The sequence below is a fragment of the Balaenoptera borealis genome, assembly GCF_965194805.1.
Source record: "Balaenoptera borealis genome assembly, chromosome: 12".
Classification (NCBI taxonomy): Eukaryota; Metazoa; Chordata; class Mammalia; order Artiodactyla; family Balaenopteridae; genus Balaenoptera; species Balaenoptera borealis.
This window is the reverse complement of record NC_138869.1, coordinates 35,677,837-35,697,238: the sequence shown is the minus strand read 5'-3', so window position 1 is coordinate 35,697,238 and position 19,402 is coordinate 35,677,837. Positions and strand designations below refer to the sequence as shown.

At 41.1% G+C, this 19,402-nt stretch overlaps 1 protein-coding gene across 7 annotated transcripts in view; it reads right to left on the bottom strand.

The window, feature by feature from the left end:
• The window catches only part of DENND6A (DENN domain containing 6A), a 53,649-nt gene extending 46,277 nt beyond the window's left edge, over positions 1 to 7,372 (bottom strand). For 5 of the 7 annotated variants that reach the window (XM_082344770.1, XM_082344771.1, XM_082344774.1 and 2 more), the window contains exon 1: positions 7,128 to 7,372. In XM_082344770.1, coding sequence (XP_082200896.1) covers positions 7,128 to 7,364 — 237 coding nt within the window. In that variant the 5' untranslated portion in view covers positions 7,365 to 7,372. The remainder of the gene's footprint in view (positions 1 to 7,127) is intronic. The other 2 variants (XM_082344776.1, XM_082344775.1) reach the window with 2 other exon arrangements.
• Positions 7,373 to 19,402: the final 12,030 nt, after the last annotated feature.

Genomic DNA, 19,402 nt, shown 5'->3' with positions numbered 1-19,402 from the left:
CGAACGTTCATAACAGCATTATTCATCATAGCCAAAAAGTGGAAATAATCCAAATTTTCATCAAATGATGAATGGATAAACAAAATGTGATGTACCCGGCCTTCCCTGGTGGCGCAGTGGTTAAGAATCCCCCTGCTAAGGCAGGGGACACGGGTTCGAGCCCTGGTCTGGGAAGATCCCACATGCCGCAGAGCAGCTAAGCCCGTGCACCACAACTACTGAGCCCACGCGCCGCAACTACTGAAGCCCACGCGCCTAGAGCCTGTGCTCCACAAGAGAAGCCACCACAATGAGAAGCCCGCACACCGCAACTAAGAGTAGCCCCCACTCGCCGCAACTAGAGAAAGCCCGCGCGCAGCAACAAAGACCCAACACAGCCAAAAATAAATAAATAAATAAATAAATAAATAAACTTATTAAAAAAAAGTGATGTATCCATATAATGATATAAAACTCAACCATATAAAGGAATGAAGTACCAATACATACTACAACATGGATGAATCTTGAAAACATACTAAGAGAAAGAAGCCAGACACAAAAGGCCACATGTTGTATGATTCCATTAATATGAAATATACAGAAAAGGAGACTCCATAGAGACAAAGTAGATAAGTGGTTGCCAGGAGCTGGAGGGGAAAGGAGAATAGGTCATGACTGAAAGAGGATGTAAGGGAAGTTTGGGGGCAGTAATAATATTGCTTCTTGATCTCTATGGTAGTGACATGGTATACTCACTTTTCGAAAATTCATCAAAATACAGATTTAGGATTTGTGCACTTTTCTACATGTGTGTTACACTTCAATGAAAATGTTACTTACTTTAAAAAGTGGAAAAAATGGCCTGAAATCACAGTATCCTCAAGCCTAAGAGTCCCGCTTGCTCAAGACTGAAGTTAAATTACGCTACTAGAAAACTTGATCAGTTTGAAAATGGAATGGACGGTAAAGCATTTCTCAAAAAAAAGTAAAGTTTAGGTACAGTTTTCCATGTTTCACATCATTCATCACAGTAAGTACAAAAACATAAAGTACTTGTGAAAGAACTAACTAGACAGGAGAACGTCCCAGATTATCTCCAGATTATATAATTTCATAACTGAATCAGAGATTAGTAACACCAAGGAAGCTTCTGTAGAATCTGGGAGCCTAAGAAGCTCAAGAGGTCACTAAGGTTTTAAACCTCAAATCATAGAACTACATCAAGCTACCACGAAGTGCTACTATTTCACAAGGAAATTTAAAGGGCATTATTAGTACCCTGCAAATCCTATCCTAACAGTCACTGTTGAATGGTCTACCTTCCATGCTAGACTGCAAACTCAATGAAGGAAGAGATAATCAAGGCTTTATCTCCAGAACATATCATTGTCTGGATATGGTAGTTGCCCAGTAAATATCTGAATAGATGGTTCAATGAGACAGTATAGCAGCATGCAATTATACACACCCATTTCGATTAAAACAGTGAACATGCTGAGGATCAAACACTGAGGCTATGGGTCACCCAGAAGAGAGGAAGAAACAAGAAAACCTTTCACACAACTGCCTTTATCCTTGTCAGAAAAATAAACAGAAACTTTGCTAAGATAAAGAAAACTGTGCTGACTACTCCAGGTTCCACCCTGTTAGGGGATAAGGGGGAATAAACAGGCAGTGACTCAACAAAAAACAGAAGTGGGAAAAAAAGGGGAGTCAATTCTGCTACCTGCTCTTTTAAAAATGGCGTAAGTTTGCCTTCACCCAAAAGCAGGGCTTTATCTTCAATCTGTTAGAAAAAAAGTAGGGGGGAATCAGTAATGAAATGATTAGAAATTGTCCTGCTTTTTATAGATAATTTAACTGGCCTGAAATTGTTTCCACCAAAGAGGTGAAATACAAACTATGTACATATACATATATGTATGTACACATATATGTACATACAAATAGGCTATGTCATAGATTATCAGCAAAGTGAAACCTAATAAACTTGATTCCCAGAAAGTGCTTTAAGTACTTGTGACTGACACAAGTTTAGCTTGGATGATTCACATCCAAAGCTGTGTATTTTTTTAAATAAATTTAAGGCAAAATAATAGGAGTGAGGGAATAGCCAAGATAGTCCCACACTGATTATTGAATGTGCAAGGACACTAATTATAAAAAAGGGGCTAGGGACTTCCCTGGTGGCGCAGTGGTTAAGAATCCACCTGTCAATTCAGGGGACACGGGTTCGATCCCTGGTCCAGGAAGCTTTCACATGCCACGGAGCAATTAAGCCTGTGCGCCACAACTACTGAGCCTGCGCTCTAGAGCCCGTGAGCCACAACTACTGAGCCCACATGCCACAACTACTGAGCCCGCGTGTCACAGCTACTGAAGCCCGAACTCCTAGAGCCAGTGCTCCGCAACAAGAGAAGCCACTGCAATGAGAAGCCCGCGCACCTCAACAAAGAGTAGCCCCCGCTCGCTGCAACTAGAGAAAGCCCGCACGCAGCAACGAAGACCCAATGCAGCCAAAAATAAAAAAATAAAACAAAATTTAAAAAATATTTTTAAAAAGGGGGGCTAATGTATTGGGCATGCATTAAATGGCAGATATTAATTTTTACATGCTTTATCTCACTTAGTACCTCCAACAACGCTCAGGATGTTATTTTGCCATTTTATAATTGAGGAAAATGAAACTCAGAGAACTAAAGAAACTGGTCAAAAATCGGACAATGAGCATATGTTCAACACCCCAAAGCTTGTACTCTTTTTACTAGATTGATATTCTGTCCAAAAAGTTGATAGGTCATAGCCTTCAACAGGGGGAAAGCCACCAATGATTTCTCGAGTCTTATAAAATTGGGGTGGGGGCTGGAGAGGTTCAAGAGGTAATCTCAAATTACAGATGTGTCACCTCCCATGATGTTCTGTGAGTTCCATGAGTTCACATGATTTAAAGGCCCTCAAAAAATGAAGACCATCTCTAAGGAAGTGTGTACAGGTGGCAAACAACTCTTCACACTATGAAGAAAAAAAGAAACTACTAAATATCCAAATTTGGGAAAATGGTTAAATAAATTATGGTCCATACAAAAACCTTTATGAGGACTCTTTAACGATATGGCAAATTGTTTATGAGAATGCTTATCAGTAATGGCAGACTCTTACAGCAGACCTATTTGGGGGACTGCTGCCCAGACCATGCTTTCAAGTCTCCCCTCCTTTTGCAGGGGTGAGCCTAAGTGGCCACTATGGTTACTGAAACACTGTCTCCTTACCACAACTGACTGAACAAAAGGGAGCATCTGACCCATGCTGAACCAATCAGATACTCTAGTATTTGAATTAAGCTTCTGCCTGGTTCCAGAATACAGAAGTAGAAGTTTGGCTAGTATCAGTACCGTGGAAACCCAAAGTCAAGTGAAATGGGGGAGCAGAAATTGAGACCCTTGCAGAGGAAACCAGCCTCAGCACAGAGCATAGAACAGACATGCAAAGAGAAGCAGAGACAAAAGACCACACAGCTCCACAAAGACAAAGGCAAAAGTCTGGGGCTTTCCAAATCCCATGAGGTTCAACCCTGCTTCCTGCAACTGGTTCCAAAAGATTCCTTACAATCAATTTCTCTTCACTTAAATTTGAGAGGATTTCTGTTCTTAACAATCAAACTAATCCTTGATACAAAATTATATAAAGAAAAAAAGCATTAACAAAAATGCCAAGTATTAATCTCCTAATATAATTATGAGTGATGTTTTCTAGTGTTTATAATTCCCTTTCCTGCCAAGTTTTCAACAATGAACATATTATTACTCAATGAGGAAAAAAAAACCCTGGAATGAGGCAATTCTGGATTCAGATAATTAATTAAGGCTTTACTATAAAATCAGGTAATTTCACAGAGCTGGAAGTGACATAGAGTATGTAAAATTCAGAGGATTTCAAACCTTGTTCCAGAGGACCCTTAGTGTCACTGTGGTGATGCCAGAGCCATCTCAGGGGAAAAGAAAGAAGCTGAGCACACCTCCTGTAGTCAACACCTTTTGCAGTCTCTTCCCAGCTCACAAGACCCCCTTCACTGTCCCCTTCGTCTAGGACAGGGTCCCCAACAGACATTTTATGCAACACAGACCACTCCTCCAACCACTCAGGTCTTCAGCTGATTATAGCAGAGCGAGAATCTGCTCCAAACCAGGCCTGAGTACCTTCCTCTGGTGTTTGGAATGAGAATGACATTCACTCTCTTCATTGAAGTGGCTGAAAAGGGCAACTTCGCCAGAAAGATCACAGAAGCAGAGAAGTTACTTTAAAGGAGAGCATGAAGCATGAACAAAATCCATTAAACATGAAGCATAAACAAGAGGCTTCCCTGGTTCTGGGCTCTAGCCATTTTCTGGAAGTCCCTCTAGGTTTGTACCTTGGACATCTTGAAACACCTCTGTGGCCTTACAACAAATGTGCCTTTTCTCCTTCAGCTATAGCTTAGTTTCTGTCGTCCACAACCAAATATATACACACAGGCGCCATTTCAACCAGATTAGCCGCTGAGGTACATCTGATTTTCATCTAACCAGAAAAAAAGTTCCCCTACTTTACAAAGAATACTGATTCTAGTACTTCAACTTCATTTTTCTAGTGAGAAAACTAAGGTCCAAAGGCCTCATCTTCACAAAGCAAAAGTTAGGGGTTCTCTTCATTGAAAATGAAAAAGAGAATTTCAGTGCTTCCCAAATACAGACTTACCTAGGTCTTACTGAGTCCAAGGCACTGTTCCAAATGCTTCATCAACATTAACTTACCTAACCCTCACAACAGTGCCATGATAAAGGCACTGTTATCCTGTCACAGAGGAGCGTGAGGCTCAGATGAGCTAAGTAACGTACCCCAAGTCACACAGATTCAAGCCTAGGCGGTTTAGCTCTAGAGTCTGAGTTCTTGGTCGATATTCTACATTATCTCTTTAGTAGGGATTTAAGCTTAAATAAGTGACATTGTTTATGCATTTAAAATTTGCAAATGGTACTTTCTATCATGGCAGAACTGACTTAAGTCTCTCTCAAGCCTAAGACTAAATGATTGCATTTCTGATAACATAACTGAGTTGGAGGATATACTGTCCAAACTTAGTTTTTAACCTATTTAATTAACTTCCCTTCTGAATCCCTATGGTTGTGCATTATAGGAAGTAGGGTGGGGCTATTATGTCATTTCTCCAACACGATTCTATACTTATCTTCTTGCCCCATTACAGCCACCCCTCCTGTCCATTTTTGGCCTGGATATGGCCGTATTACAAAAGTGAAGTATATTTTCAACTATTTTGTTATATTAATTATTAATTCGTATTCCTTTTTCTTCATTTTAAAAGTGGCAATATTCTACATTTCTCAGGAAAACAAAACAAGATTAAATTGTGTTGCCTCTCAATGTGTTTATCTTTCTTGGGATCCTTTATTAGGGTATCTTCCCCACCCTCACCCTACACTTTCTAAAATCAGTGATTCTTCACCTGAGGACAATGCAACAGAAAGTCCATAAATGACCCCCAGATAGTCAATGGAAGCATATACATGATTTTGTATTACCATTTTCCTAAGGGAGAGAGTTCATGAAGTTCATAACTTATCTGCATTCTGGACCTTTTAAAAATGTGAAGAACCAAAGACCTAAAGAAAACTCTGTGCAGTAGCATATACTATGGGAAATGAAATTCAAAATAGTCTCAGTGATTCACATTTTTGTAGCACCTCAAGACTTGCTAAGTATTGTTTATTAGGTCAGAAAAAAACATACACGTTAAAAAGAATGCCCAAATGGTCAGAGTCCAAAAGGATCTCCTTTAACTATTCAAAAATGTAATCGACTACAACAACTTAATCCTATGCTTTCTGATTAAATCGTATTTTGCTACACATAGAGCTTCAGGTTAATATGTCAGTGTAAATGATAGATGACATAAATCTCTTCTTCACAGTCTTTGGGAAGTGTTGTTTCCATCTCAAAGTACTGTTCATGTATTCACTCACTCTATCAATTTTTTATTGAACACTGTCACGTGCCAGGCACTGCATTTAGCCCTATCTGCTGGTGTTATTAATTCTTGGTTCTCCTCTAAATTGTAGTCTTACTCTATAAATATAGGTTAGAGTATATCTTTCATATACGTCTGCCCAGCAACCAAGATAATGCCTAAATCTTAGTGGAAACTTGAAGTGTATTGAGCTGTGTAATGATAAAACACAGAGAAGACAGGCTGAATACACACTCCGCATTAAGAAATACCTCCCTGGCCAATTTTCATAGCCCACTCATGCCACTAAAGTCAGAATGAGATGATTCATTAAAATCTGTCATTGCCACCAAAACAAACAAAAAAATCTTCTAAACATATAGGTCCTTCTGACTCTGACTACGTTTTTCTTGGCTACATAAAGACAAGCAATCTCTTACGCTACAAAAGGAACCCTAAATAATGTCAAGATTACAAGGCCTTTCAACAAGGCGCTATAAAAATGGAAAACTTGACAAATTCACAAGCGAACGATTTTCCTTATGTTCATCTTGCTATGAGCTTTCAGGCCGTCTCAGAAGCAATATCAAGAAATAACAGAGATGAGGAACAAAAGGAGGAAAAGGAGAATACCCCTGCTGAGACAAGCATTTCGGCTCAGGCTGAGTGGAATGCTCTGAGAGTCGCTGCAAATGACCAAAACAATCCATGAGTCTAAAAAAAGTTGGTTGTGTGAGGTTTGGCTATTATAGTTCACCATATGTCAGGGGCATTGTTTGCTCCTTGAAAAAGTCCCAAACATCCTGCCTGCAGTCTTCTCCGGGTGCCGCTAACCATTCTAGTTATTCCTGTGACACCGGGTTAAAAAAAAAAAAAAAGAAAAAGAAAAAGGAAACAGGGCCATCAACAAGTATTTAGGAGGGGCCTAGAGAGAACTTTTCACCCTTAGCCACAGCCCACGATCCTCCCACGGGAACTGCTTCTGGACCGCAGCCCGGCAGACGGCGGAGGGGCTGCCGGCCACGCCCGGATGCGCAGCGGACAGGATCCAGGCCGGTCGGCCCGCGGGCCACAAGCTCTGCTGGGGCTGCCCCAGCGCGGGGACCGGGACGGGGCGCGGGGGCCAGGTGCGGCCGGGCCTCACCTCCACGGCTTGGCCCAGCTCCAGGTCGAAGCCCACCACACACACGCAATGCAGCCAGGCTGAGAAGCCGTCCCAGCGCAGCAGGCCCCGGCTGCGGCCCTCGTCCTCTTCAACGTCCTCTGGCGCGTCTCCCGCCGCCACCACGGCCGGCACCTCGCGTTCCTCGTCCGCTGCCCCCGCCTCATCCAACAGCCCGCGGGAGCCGGGCCCCGAGCCTGCCAGGCCCCGCAGAGCCATCCGCCGCCCCCTGGCTGTTTGCGCCGCCTCCACTGCGGACCGCGCCACAGAGCGCGCTCGGCTCCGCGCAGACGCAGCCGCAGCTGCCGCAGCCGCGGGGGACGGGCTCGGCCGGGGCGGGGCCGCGGCCCATGTGACCCTGGGAGCCCGGCTCTCCACGGGTCCTCCTGTACCGCCTCCCGGAGTGGAAGACGTCGCGCAGGCCCGTGACTGGGATTGTGAAGCCTGCTCTAGAGCCTCCGTGCTTTAAAGCTCTTGAAGACTGAAGCAGTGAATCCTGGAATCCTCCTTCGCAGTCCAACGACCAGGGAATGAATTATTCTTGGAATGACACCGTTCATAATTATAAGGTATTATCAAATTGTTAGAACATAATGGTAACGGTGGCTAACATTTATTGAGCACTTACTTTGTGCCAGATGATGTGCCAAGCAAGTATTTGCAAATATTACTTCATTGAATCTAGTAGGTAGACATCATTGTATATTTCTTTTCAGGTAAACTGAGGTTCTGAGAGGTTATGTGACTAGCCAAGCAAGTATTAAAACTCTGATGCAGGCTTACAGTTCACTCAGGCAGTCTGCTGACAGGGATCTGTGCCTTCATTCAGCAGCTCCCTCTCCACCAAGCCCCCTCCCACCTTTCTTGGCCTGGTTGCCTGTGACTCACTCAGCACTCACCCATCTCCAGACCTTTCTGGAACACCTCTACAACAACCTGTGGATCACTTTCTCTCAGCAGGGGTCTAGTCTCAGGCAGCTTAGTATTCTTGGAGATCAGCGTTGGGCTGGACACCCAGGAGGCACTTAGTCTATTGAATTGTTACTGATTATGGGTCCAGCGTGGTGCTACAGACTAGGATTTATTTAGCCCCTACTGTGCTGAGCATAAACTGCAAAGTGGAAGTAAATCAGAAACACACAATAATACCCCAATAGAAAAGTGAGTAAAAGACAATGAATAATAACTCACAATAAACGTGTTTTTAAAAAACAGCACAGTATTCATGCTTTTACACACATTATCTTACCTAATCCTCCCAACAGCCAAAAAGGTAGGTCCTATTATTCTCATTTTACAGATAAGGGCCCCGAGGCTCCATGAGATGATGATAATGTCACAGCCAGTAGGTGGCAAAACAAAGACTTAAGCCCACATCTCTCTCACTGAACCTGAGCTCCTAAGCATTTTGCTACACCACCCAGTCAAATCTACCCTGTCTGACAAGCATTGTTCTATCCACATCCATAGAATTTTTATTTGAAGTAAGTGTTAGCATCTCTCTTTTCAAGGAGAGGGTCAAGCATCCTCAGACATCAGTAGTGATGTTTGCAAGAGACTTTCTTTAGGACATAAGATGAACTAGAGACAGCATAAAGTTAAGAGGCCAATTCTTTGGCCGAAGCTATCTGCCCGCCTACTCCAGAGAACCACTGTAGTTAAGAGAGAAAAAATATATTCTGCATTTAAGTAAGTCTCTAGACCTGCTATTAGGAAAAAACAGTAACAGTTTTTAGTATTGAAAACAGTATTAGAAAGAGCACTAGACAAGTGCTAGTGGATTTGGATTTTAGCACCTGCTCCATCCACAATCATGGTAGGCAAGCTGCTCCAAGACCCCGTTTCTGCATTGGTAAAATAGGAATGATCATTCTGGCCTACCTACATAACTGATTATGGGGAAGAGCCAAACTATTGCAACGTACACGTTTTACTGGACACTACCTCATTATTAATGATTAATGAGCTTTAAACACCAGTTGTTCCACAGGGCTGCTTCTTTGACATGTGGACAGACTGCCATTCCCTGAAATGCTGCTTTATAATTTTGGATTAAGAGTAATCTTTTCAAAATGTAATATCCTGAAAACTATTAAGAGGACCATAAGTTTGATGAGAAAGAAAGCAAACCAGGGCTTTAAAGAATCTTAAAAGAGAAAAAAAAATCATTCCGTCTGCTTCGAAAATAACAAACAAACGCTACTACACAAATCTTTATACACAAAATTGACAACCACCAGGGAAAAGAGCAAGTTCCTATGACTTTTTTTCCTTCCATCCTCATAACTTTGATATTTGACCTTAGAGTCAATTTTAGCATAGTTTTTATGGTTAATACTTGTATGAGATCTGAGGCGAAAAGGTACTAACACTTCCTTCCTTCTTGAGGTTCTGTCATTAGAACCTTTGAATCTGTAAGGATCTTAGATCAGTTTGTCTCTCCAAACCTCCCATCCTATTCGTGAATCTTCTGGTGTTTGGTCAGCCAGTCACCATTCTAACACCCCTTATTAAGGTAAAGTCACTACCTTGCAAAGCTCCTATTTTCTGGGTGTTTGTAAGGGCTAGAAAATTCTTCCTTTTATGGAGACAAGATCAACCGCTTTGTAATGTACACCCATTGGTCTAAGTTGTGCTTGCTGAGATTATACAGAAGAGTTCAACTCTTCTACATGAGAGCCCTGCGAATATTTGGAAGTGGTTATCCCACATCCTTATGCCTCTAGTTTCCAGGGTGAACTACCCCAATTCCTCTAACTGTTCCTCAAAGGATGTAGTTTCTAGGCCATTCATCATCCTGTTGCCCAAATTGGGTGTACTCCAACTTGTCAACATCACTTTTAAAATTCTGTGCCCAGGAGGAAACACCATCCTCCAGGTGTGGTCTGACCACTGCGGAGTGTACTCTGGGACTATTACCTTACTTGTCCCAGCCACAGCCTTCGATTAATGCTGGTTCAGATCACATTCGCTAGTTTTGGCAGCTAGGTCACATCACTGTCTCAGGTTGCTTTTACTGTCAACTAAAGCCCTCGGTCTTTTTTCATGTGAGGAGCACTTAAGTCAGGGTAGGCTGCTATAGCCAAGAGCATGACTGGATTCACGGCTCTGCTGCTCTTCTTATATTACCAACAATACTGAGAGCAGGATTAAAAACATTCCATACTTCCCTATTCACCCATAACCAAACTCCTGGCGTTTCAGCAATTTTCATAGTTGAAGAAGAAGAAAGAAAGAAGGAAAGGGTGAGCTGTAGATAATGGTGTAAATTGCAATGCCAATGTCTCTGGACTTAGTTTTACCAAAAGGACCTGAAGGGAATCCAAATGTCCTAGATATCCACCTACTTGGGCAGCCAGAGGACTTCCCTCTTGCTCCTGAGCTAAATGCTGCTGCATCTGCTCGGGCAAGAAAATAAAGAGAATACAGAGGCTCAAGTGCCAATGTGTTATCAATAGAGAACTGAGTTTACTGCCACATGACTCAGAGACAGAATGCTCAAATGCACATTTTGAAGGGAAGATCCAGGCAAAGAAGACAAAATACACTGTTAGGCGCTTCCTAAATAGTACTTGTGAAAGCTTTAAAAAAAGAAGATGAAGAGCTTTGGTTTTTCATTTTTACATTCCTAGTATCTATACATGTGACAGGTACTCAGTAAATATTTACTGAATGAATGAACACACTAAAAAAAAGTCTTTAATTGCTCTTCTCCTATTTTACAAAATTTTCCTTTCATGGTCAGTTGTATGAACACATGAAAAGTTAACATAAAAATGCTTCTTGGGCTTCCCTGGTGGCGCAGTGGTTGAGACTCTGCCTGCCAATGCAGGGGACACGGGTTCGAGCCCTGGTCTGGGAAGATCCCACATGCCGCGGAGCAGCTAAGCCCGTGCGCCACAACTACTGAGCCTGCGTGTCTGGAGCCTGTGCTCCACAACAAGAGAGGCCGCGATAGTGAGAGGCCCGTGCACTGCGATGAAGAGTGGCCCCCGCTTGCCGCAACTAGAGAAAGCCCTCGCACAGAAACGAAGACAAAACACAGCCAAAAATAAATAAATAAATAAATAAATAAATAAATAAAACCTCAGTTCAAAAAAAAAAATGTTTCTTAAATGTAGTTCACTCTTAGCTTATGAAAAGTAAACATAGTAACACCTCACTTTATTTGAAGGTTACTTTACCAACTGTTTGACCCAGTTAGTACCAGGAGATAGGTTTAAAAGGCTCACTACGAAATGCCAGACAGAAAGGATAACCAGTGAAGTTCATGCTCTTTAATCAGAGAGATCTGAGGCTTTTACTCATAAATTATTTTGACTAAATCTACACATAATTCTAGTAGATGTGCTAGTCTGGTTTCCCAGACTAAGCAGCAAATAAGAGTGAAGAGGCTGCTTGAGGCTGAGGATGAGAAGAGCAGGAAGCAAAAACCTGCAGTTAACAGAATGGAAGGAAAAGGAAGAAAGAAGTCAGAAAACAAATTCAGAAAGACACACAGTAAACTATTAACAGTGGTTGCCCCATGGGGAATAGAAATGCTGGGGAAAAGAAGTGCTGATGAACAGAAATAAGGAGCTTTGCTTTTTATCTTACACAATTCTGTATTGTTTTAGTTATTTGGAGAGGGCATGTATTGCTTTTGTAACTAAACATTGAGAGATAACAAGAGGGCTTCCCTGGTGGCGCAGTGGTTAAGAATCCGCCTGCCAATGCAGGGGACACGGGTTCGAGCCCTGGTCCGGGAAGATCCCACCTGCCACGGAGCAACTAAGCCCGTGTGCCACAACTACTGAGTCTGCACTCTAGAGCCCACGAGCCACAACTACTGAGCCCACAAGCCACAACTACTGAGCCCGCGCGCCTAGAACCCATGCTCCTCAACAAGAGAAGCCACTGCAATGAGAAGCCCGTGCACCGCAATGAAGAGTAGCCCCCACTCGCTGCGCGCAACAACAAAGACCCAAAGCAGCCAAAACTAAATAAAATAAATAAATTTTTAAAAAAGAGAGAGATAACAAGAGTGTGATGGAGTTGCTTATAATAGTGAAGAATTGGAAACTACCTAAATGTCTAACAAGGGGAGATTGACTGAAAAATGCCATTCAATAGACTATTCAGCAGTCATTAAAAATGTCATATAAAGATGTTAAAAAAAAGTCATAAAAGAATATTTTGTAGCACAGAAATGTTCAAATTATATATTTTAAGTAGAAAAAGGTAGGTCACAAAGTATAATGAATGATCCTCTTTGTATAGACTATCTAAAAAAAAAAAAAAAGACACTGGAGTTGATAAAAAAATATCCTGACTTAGGAGAAATTTTTTGCTTGGAATTAAACATTTCTTTTTTTTCATCGGTGTAATATCTATTTAACTAAAAGCTTTCTTTATATATATATAATAAGAAGACAACTGAAACAGAAAGGAAGGGAATTAAATCACAATGTTTTCACTAATATCTTTGTGGCAGAAATTGCTATGCCACTGTGATGATTAATTTTATGTGTCAACTTGACTGGGCCATGGAGTGCCCAGATATTTGGTTAAATATTATTCTGGTGTGTATATGAGGGTGATTCTAGATGAGATTAACATTTAAATTGGTGGACTTGAGTAAGGCAGTTTGTCCTCCCCAGGGTAGGTGGGCCTCATCCAATCCATTGGAGACGTAATAGAACAAGAAAGGCTGAATAAAGGAGAATTCCCTCTCTGCCTGACTGTCTTAGAGCTGGGACAACAGTCTTCTCTTGCCTTAGGTAAGACTCAGACTCAAACTGGAACTTACACCATCACCTCTCCTCGTTCTCAGGCCTATGAACTCAGACAGGAACTATACCATTGCCTCTCCTGGGTCTCCAGCTTGCCATTGCAGATCATGGGATTTCTCAGCCTACACGACCGCATGAGCCAATTCCATATAATAAGTCTCTTCCTCTCCCTCTCTCTCTGTATATGTATCTCTGTCCTATTGGTTCTTTTTCTCTGGAGGCTAATTAATACAGATTTTGGTACTGAGAGTGAGGTGCTACTGTAACAAATACCTAAAAATATTGAAGTGGCTTTGAATTGGACAAGGGGTTGAGGCTGGAGGAGTTTTGAGGTGCCTGCTAGAATTATGGCCATTAAGGGCAATGATTTTGGTGAGGACTCACGAAGAAAAGGGGAGAACTGGAGGGAGAGCTTCCCTCTTTTTAGAGAATATGTAAATCATCAGTAGAATGTTAGTATATATATGGGTGGTAAAGGCTATTCTGGTGAGATCTCAGACGGAAATGAGGAACATGTTATTGGACAATGGAGAAAAGGTGATCCTTGTTATAAAGTGGCAAAAGAACTTGGCTGAACTATATTCTAGTGTTTTGTGGAAGGAAAAACTTGCAAGCTATGGAACTGGATAGTTAACTGAGGAAATTTCTAAGCAAAGTGATGAAGAAGCAGTTTGGTTCCTTCTGGCCACTTAGCATTAAAGGCAAAGAGAGAAATGAGTCAAAACAATGAATTGTTGAGGAAAAATGAACTAGAACTTTAAATTTGGAAAATTCTCACCCTGTTTATACTGGGTGTGAGCCACAGACCTAATCAGCCACCCCAGCACAGAAGGAAGGCTGTCAGACTTCTTAGACCCTACAGAACTGGACTGTGGAGCTAGGCAGTTGCAAATGTGTGCTGTTCTTCAAGGCAAAGGAGGAATGACCACAAAGGTGATTCATAGATCATCGGGGCTGCCTCCTCAGTTTCAAGGGTTGGGGGGGATCAGTTGCTTCCGATTCGCTGGGCCAGACTGCAGCCACCTGGAGCTTGGGGTGTGGGGCCCCCCACCTGGCATAGCTGCAGAGGTGGGATCACCCCAATGGATCTGGAAAGCAGAGCATCGAACCGAAGAGGATTATTCTCAGGCCTCAAGATCTAATATTATTTACTTTATGAGGTTTTGGAATTACTTGGGATCTGATACCCTCTTCTTCCTTCCAATTTCTACCTTTTGGAACAGTAAAGTCTACCCTGTACCTGTCTCACCACTGTATTCTGTAGCACATAACTTACCTGGTCTCACAGGTTCACAACTAGAGAGGAATTTTGCCTCAGGATGAATCATACCTCATGTCTCACCCATATCTGGTTTAAATGAGATTTTGAACTGTAGACTTCAAAGTTGGTACTAGAATGAGTTAAGACTTTGGGGGCCATTAGGATTAAATGAATGTATTTTGTATGCAAGAGGGATGTAAATTTTTTGGAGGGGGGTCAGGGGTGGAATGTTAAGGACTGAATATTCATATGTTGAAGCTCTAACTCCCTATGTGATGGTATTTGGAGCTGGAAGATAATTAGGTTTATATGAGGTCATGATGGTGGGGCCCCTTGTTATGATTAATGTCCTTGTAAGAAGAAACTAGACCTCTCTCTCTGCCATGTGAGGGCACAGCAAGAAGAGGGCCATTTGCAAGCCAGGAGGAGTGCCCTCTTCAGGGAACTGAGTTAGCCAGCACCAGAACTATGAGAAGGAAATATCTATTGTTTAAGTCACCCAGTCTGTGGTGTTTTGTTATAGCAGCCCCAGCTGACTGAGACAGCCCCCCAATATCCATTATCCCCCTTTTCCTTAGTAATGCAGGCTGGTTTAATTTGGGGTGGCACTGAGCCCAACTAAAAGCCTGCGTTTCTCAAGCTTCACAGAAGATATATGTGACCATGTGATGTATGCAAGATTATTGATTAGAACATCTGGTTATACTCTTTTTTTTTTTTAAAGAAATCTCCATTTTAATTTTTATTTATTTATTTATTTATTTATTTATGGCTGTGTTGGGTCTTCGTTTCTGTGTGAGAGCTGTCTCTAGTTGTGGCAAGTGGGGGCCACTCTTCATCGCGGTGCGCGGGCCTCTCACTATCGCGGCCTCTCTTGTTGCGGAGCACAGGCTCCAGATGCGCAGGCTCAGTAGTTGTGGCTCACGGGCCCAGCCGCTCTGCGGCATGTGGGATCTTCCCAGACCAGGGCTCGAACCCGTGTCCCCTGCATTGGCAGGCGGATTCTCAACCACTGCGCCACCAGGGAAGCCCTGGTTATACTCTTTAAAAAGTACACAGGAAAAAAGAAAAATATATGTATATATAGCAAGCAGTTCTTGCCCTTTTGTACTCCTCTGCTTCCTCCTACTGCCACCCTGGGCATGAAGCCCAAAATTGCAGCAGCCATTCTGGGTCCATGAAGGAAATATCAAGAGACTCATATCCATAAGGCACCAAACCAATACCAGTAACAACCTACCTCTGAACGTCATAAAAATTAACCCTTATCTGTTCAAGCCACTATAGTTAGATCTGTCATTTGCAGCCAAATGTGATTCATAACTGACATGAGTCGGCTTTTGCATTAAAGCTTTCACAGTGTACAAAGCTACATCAGAAAGCTTTAGAAGTTAAATGCTAGAAACAAGTTTGTGTATAGAGGTGATTCTTAGTTCATTACTTTTATATAAAAACAGAATTAAAAATAATTTGTTTTGCAGAGCTAGGATTTGTTTTTTGTTGTGAATTCCCACTGCTCCTACTTGCCTATCACCCATTGCATCTTCTGCTTAAGAGTCCCCAGTTTCCTGGGAATCTCCTGGTGGTTAGGACTCCGCGTTTTTCACTGCGGGTTCGATCCCTGGTCGGGGAACTAAGATCCTGCAAGCCGCGTGGCACGGCCCAAAAAACCCAAAAAGAGTACCCAGTTTCCCAACAGGAAGCCACCCCATGATCATTCTCAGTCCATGAGGTTCAGGAGGAGGTAAATGCTGCACCTGAATGCCAGTGTGGGCAGACAACCCAATCCTAGCTAATCAGTGTATTCCATGTACCTAGAACAATGATGAATGCAGGCACATCTCCATGTGTGACTCATTTAAACAATGCAGCTCAACTCTGGGAGGCATTAGAACTGTTCTGAAAGAGGCACTGTCCTAACACCAGGATTACTGAGAGGATAGCTTGGAGCCGTTAGCAGCCTTACCACCATAAATGAAGAAATGGCCCCAGAGATCCATTTGGCCCTAGATTTAGCCAAGCCTGAACTTTTCAGATATATGAGTCAAATAAATTTTCCTTTTTGGTTGAACTAGTTTGAGCTAGTTTGAGCTAACTCTTCTAACATTTGCAGCACATGGTAAATAATCCTGATTCATTACGTTAGCCTTTTATCACATCGAGTTGCTCATAGGAAATCTTCCCTGAGAATTCATTTACCAAAAAAGCAGTATAATAGAATACTAAAACTCACATAATGCATTGCTTCCGGGTTTTTATATTATAAAATAATCCACAAATTATTTTTAATTGGACAAAACAGGGAGAAATACTATTACTATAACATAATCATTATCAGCTAGCTAAAGGATATTTATCTCTACAAAATTATGAAGCAACTATCACTGAAAAATAATCTTCAGAAAAAGATTGCTCAACTCATTCTCCCTTCCTACCTTCAAATATTTAACTTATAAAAGTTATAGTCTTAAATTGTGAGGGATAGCAAACTGAATGTGATGTTTTCTAGGACCGTACAATTTAGCAGAGCAGACAAAACATGAATGCTAATAACAGTTTTACACCATTTTCTAAGAATTAGAGAATAATAAGAAAAGTATCTAGAGGAGGTTAAAAAAAAACCAAAAAACCATGATTCTGTCATATTATTAGAGCTGCTAGAGTTCTTAAAGATCCAACAATTCTTTCAACACATGGTTGAGGAAATTGTAGCTCGGAGAGCCAGTGACTTATTTCCCATTGCAAGTCAGTGGCAAAATCCTGTTGGAAGCCAGACCTCCTTAGACACAGTCCAACATTCTTTCTTACTACCCCACCCTACCTCTGTTAGGAGAAAAGCAAAATACCAGGCAAGTTTCTCAGACTATAATTTTTCTTCTGCACAACCTGAAATGGAGAGAAAATCTCAAAGACCCCACTAAAATAAGCTTGATTCTCTTTTTGTCATATACAGAGGCAATCCAACAAGGCTCTGCCTAGTTTTGAGAGTTTGCCTTTAACTTTCTGTTATGATTTTTCTCTCATTGACTCTTTTTTTTTTTTTTAGTCTAACCTTGAATGTGCAGCAACCCTGCCTGATAAAATCCCAACCAGCTTGTTTTGAGCATGTTTGTTCTCTTCTGTATTCTGGGCAAACTAATGGAGTCTGATAGCCCAAACTGAAAGAGTTACCTAAGTTAAACTTAATCCAGGAAGTCTTCTTTGGCTGATATCCCAGCTGGGCAGTGCCAGCCTGCACAAAAGGCTAAGATACTGCAAATTCTAATTCAAGTGTGAGTAAGAGTTTTGTCTAAGGAAAATAACAGAAATACAGTGACTCCAAACTAGGACTGCTATTCCTAGACACCTTCTTGTGAAGAATTTACATAGAAGACCAGTTCTTATTGGAAATAATTGCTGTGAAATGTGTATTTTTGCACTGTTGCTGAGATGGCAACCCCTACAAATAATTTTGGAGATTATTTGTAGGATTAAAAATTTGGTTTCAAAGAAAAACAAAGTCAGAGGACTCACACACCCTGATTACAAACCTTACTACAAAGCTACAGTTATCAAAATACTGTGGGACTGGCATAAAGACAGACATATAGATCAATGGAATAGAATAGAGAGCCCAAAAATAACCCATTGCATATATGGTCAAATGATTTTTGACAAGGGTGCCAAAACCATTCAATGGGGAAAGGATACACTTTCAACAAACGGTGCTGGGAAAACTGGATATCCATAAGATAGAAGAAGAATGAAAAAAGAATGAAGTTGGACCCTTACCTTACGCCCTATACAAAAATAACTCAAAATGGATCAAAGACCTAAATATAAGGGCTAAACCTATAAAGCTCTTAGAAGAAAACATAGGAAAATAGCTTCATGACATTGGATTTGGCAATGATTTCTTGGGTATGACAGCAAAAGCACAGGCAACAAAAGAAAAAATAGGTAAATTGGACTTTATCAAAATTAAAAATTTTTTGTGCATCGAAGGATGCCATCAGCAGAGTGAAAAGACAGCCTACAGAATGGGAGAAAATATTTGAAAATCATTAATCTGTTAAGGGATTAATATCCAAAATATATAAAGAACTCCTACAACTTGAAAAACAACAAAAAACAACCCAATTCAAAAATGGGCAAAAGGACTTAAAAAGGCATTTCTCCAAAGAAGATATACAGATGGTCAATAAGCACATGAAAAGATGCTCAACATCACTAATCATTAGGGAAATGCAAATCAAATCCATGAGAAACCACTTCACGCCCATTAAGTAGGCTACTATCAAAAACAAACAAACAAAAACAAAAGAAAATAACACATGTTAGTGAGGACGTGGAGAAATTGGAATCCTTGCACATTGCCAGTGGGAATGTAAAATGATGCAGCCACTGTGGAAAACAGTGTAGAAGTTCCTCAAAAAAATTAAACATACAATTGTCACATAATACAGCAATCCCACTTCTGGGTATATACCCCAAAGAATTAAAAGCAGGGACTCAAAAAAAAAAAAAGCAGGGACTCAAACAATTATTTGTACATCAGTGTTCATAGCAACATTATTAACAATAGCCAAGAGGAGGAAACAACCCAAATGTCCAGCTACAGGAGAATGGATAAACAAAATGTGGTATATACATACAATGGAATATTATTCAGCCTGAAAAAGGATTAAAATTCTGACACATGCTATAACATAGATGAACCTTGAAGACATGAGGCTAAGTGAAATAAGATAGACACAAAAAGTCAAATATTATATGATTCCACTTATATGAGGTGCCTAGAGACTCATATAAGACTCAGAGACAGAAAGTAGAATGGTGGTTGCCAGGGGCTGGGAGGAGGAGGGAATGGGAAGATATTGTTTAATGGGTACAGAGTCTCAGTTTGAAATGATGAAAAAGTTCTAGAGATGGATAGCTTTGATGGTTGAACAACAATCTGAATGGACTTAATGTCACTGAACTGTATACATAAAATGGTTAAAATGGTAAATTTTATGTTATGTATATTTTACCACAATAAAAAAAAATGTTGGCTTCAGGCACAATCATACATTGAAAATAATTTTCAATTATTTTCAAGAGCCAGGCTTGCTGAATTATAGGTTTGTTTGTTGTCAAACAATAATATGTACTTCAGAGTTTCATTCACTCATTTTTTAATAATTGCTTTGAAGTTTCATTCATAAATATTTATTGACAACTAGCTGAGGTTACAAAAATGAGCA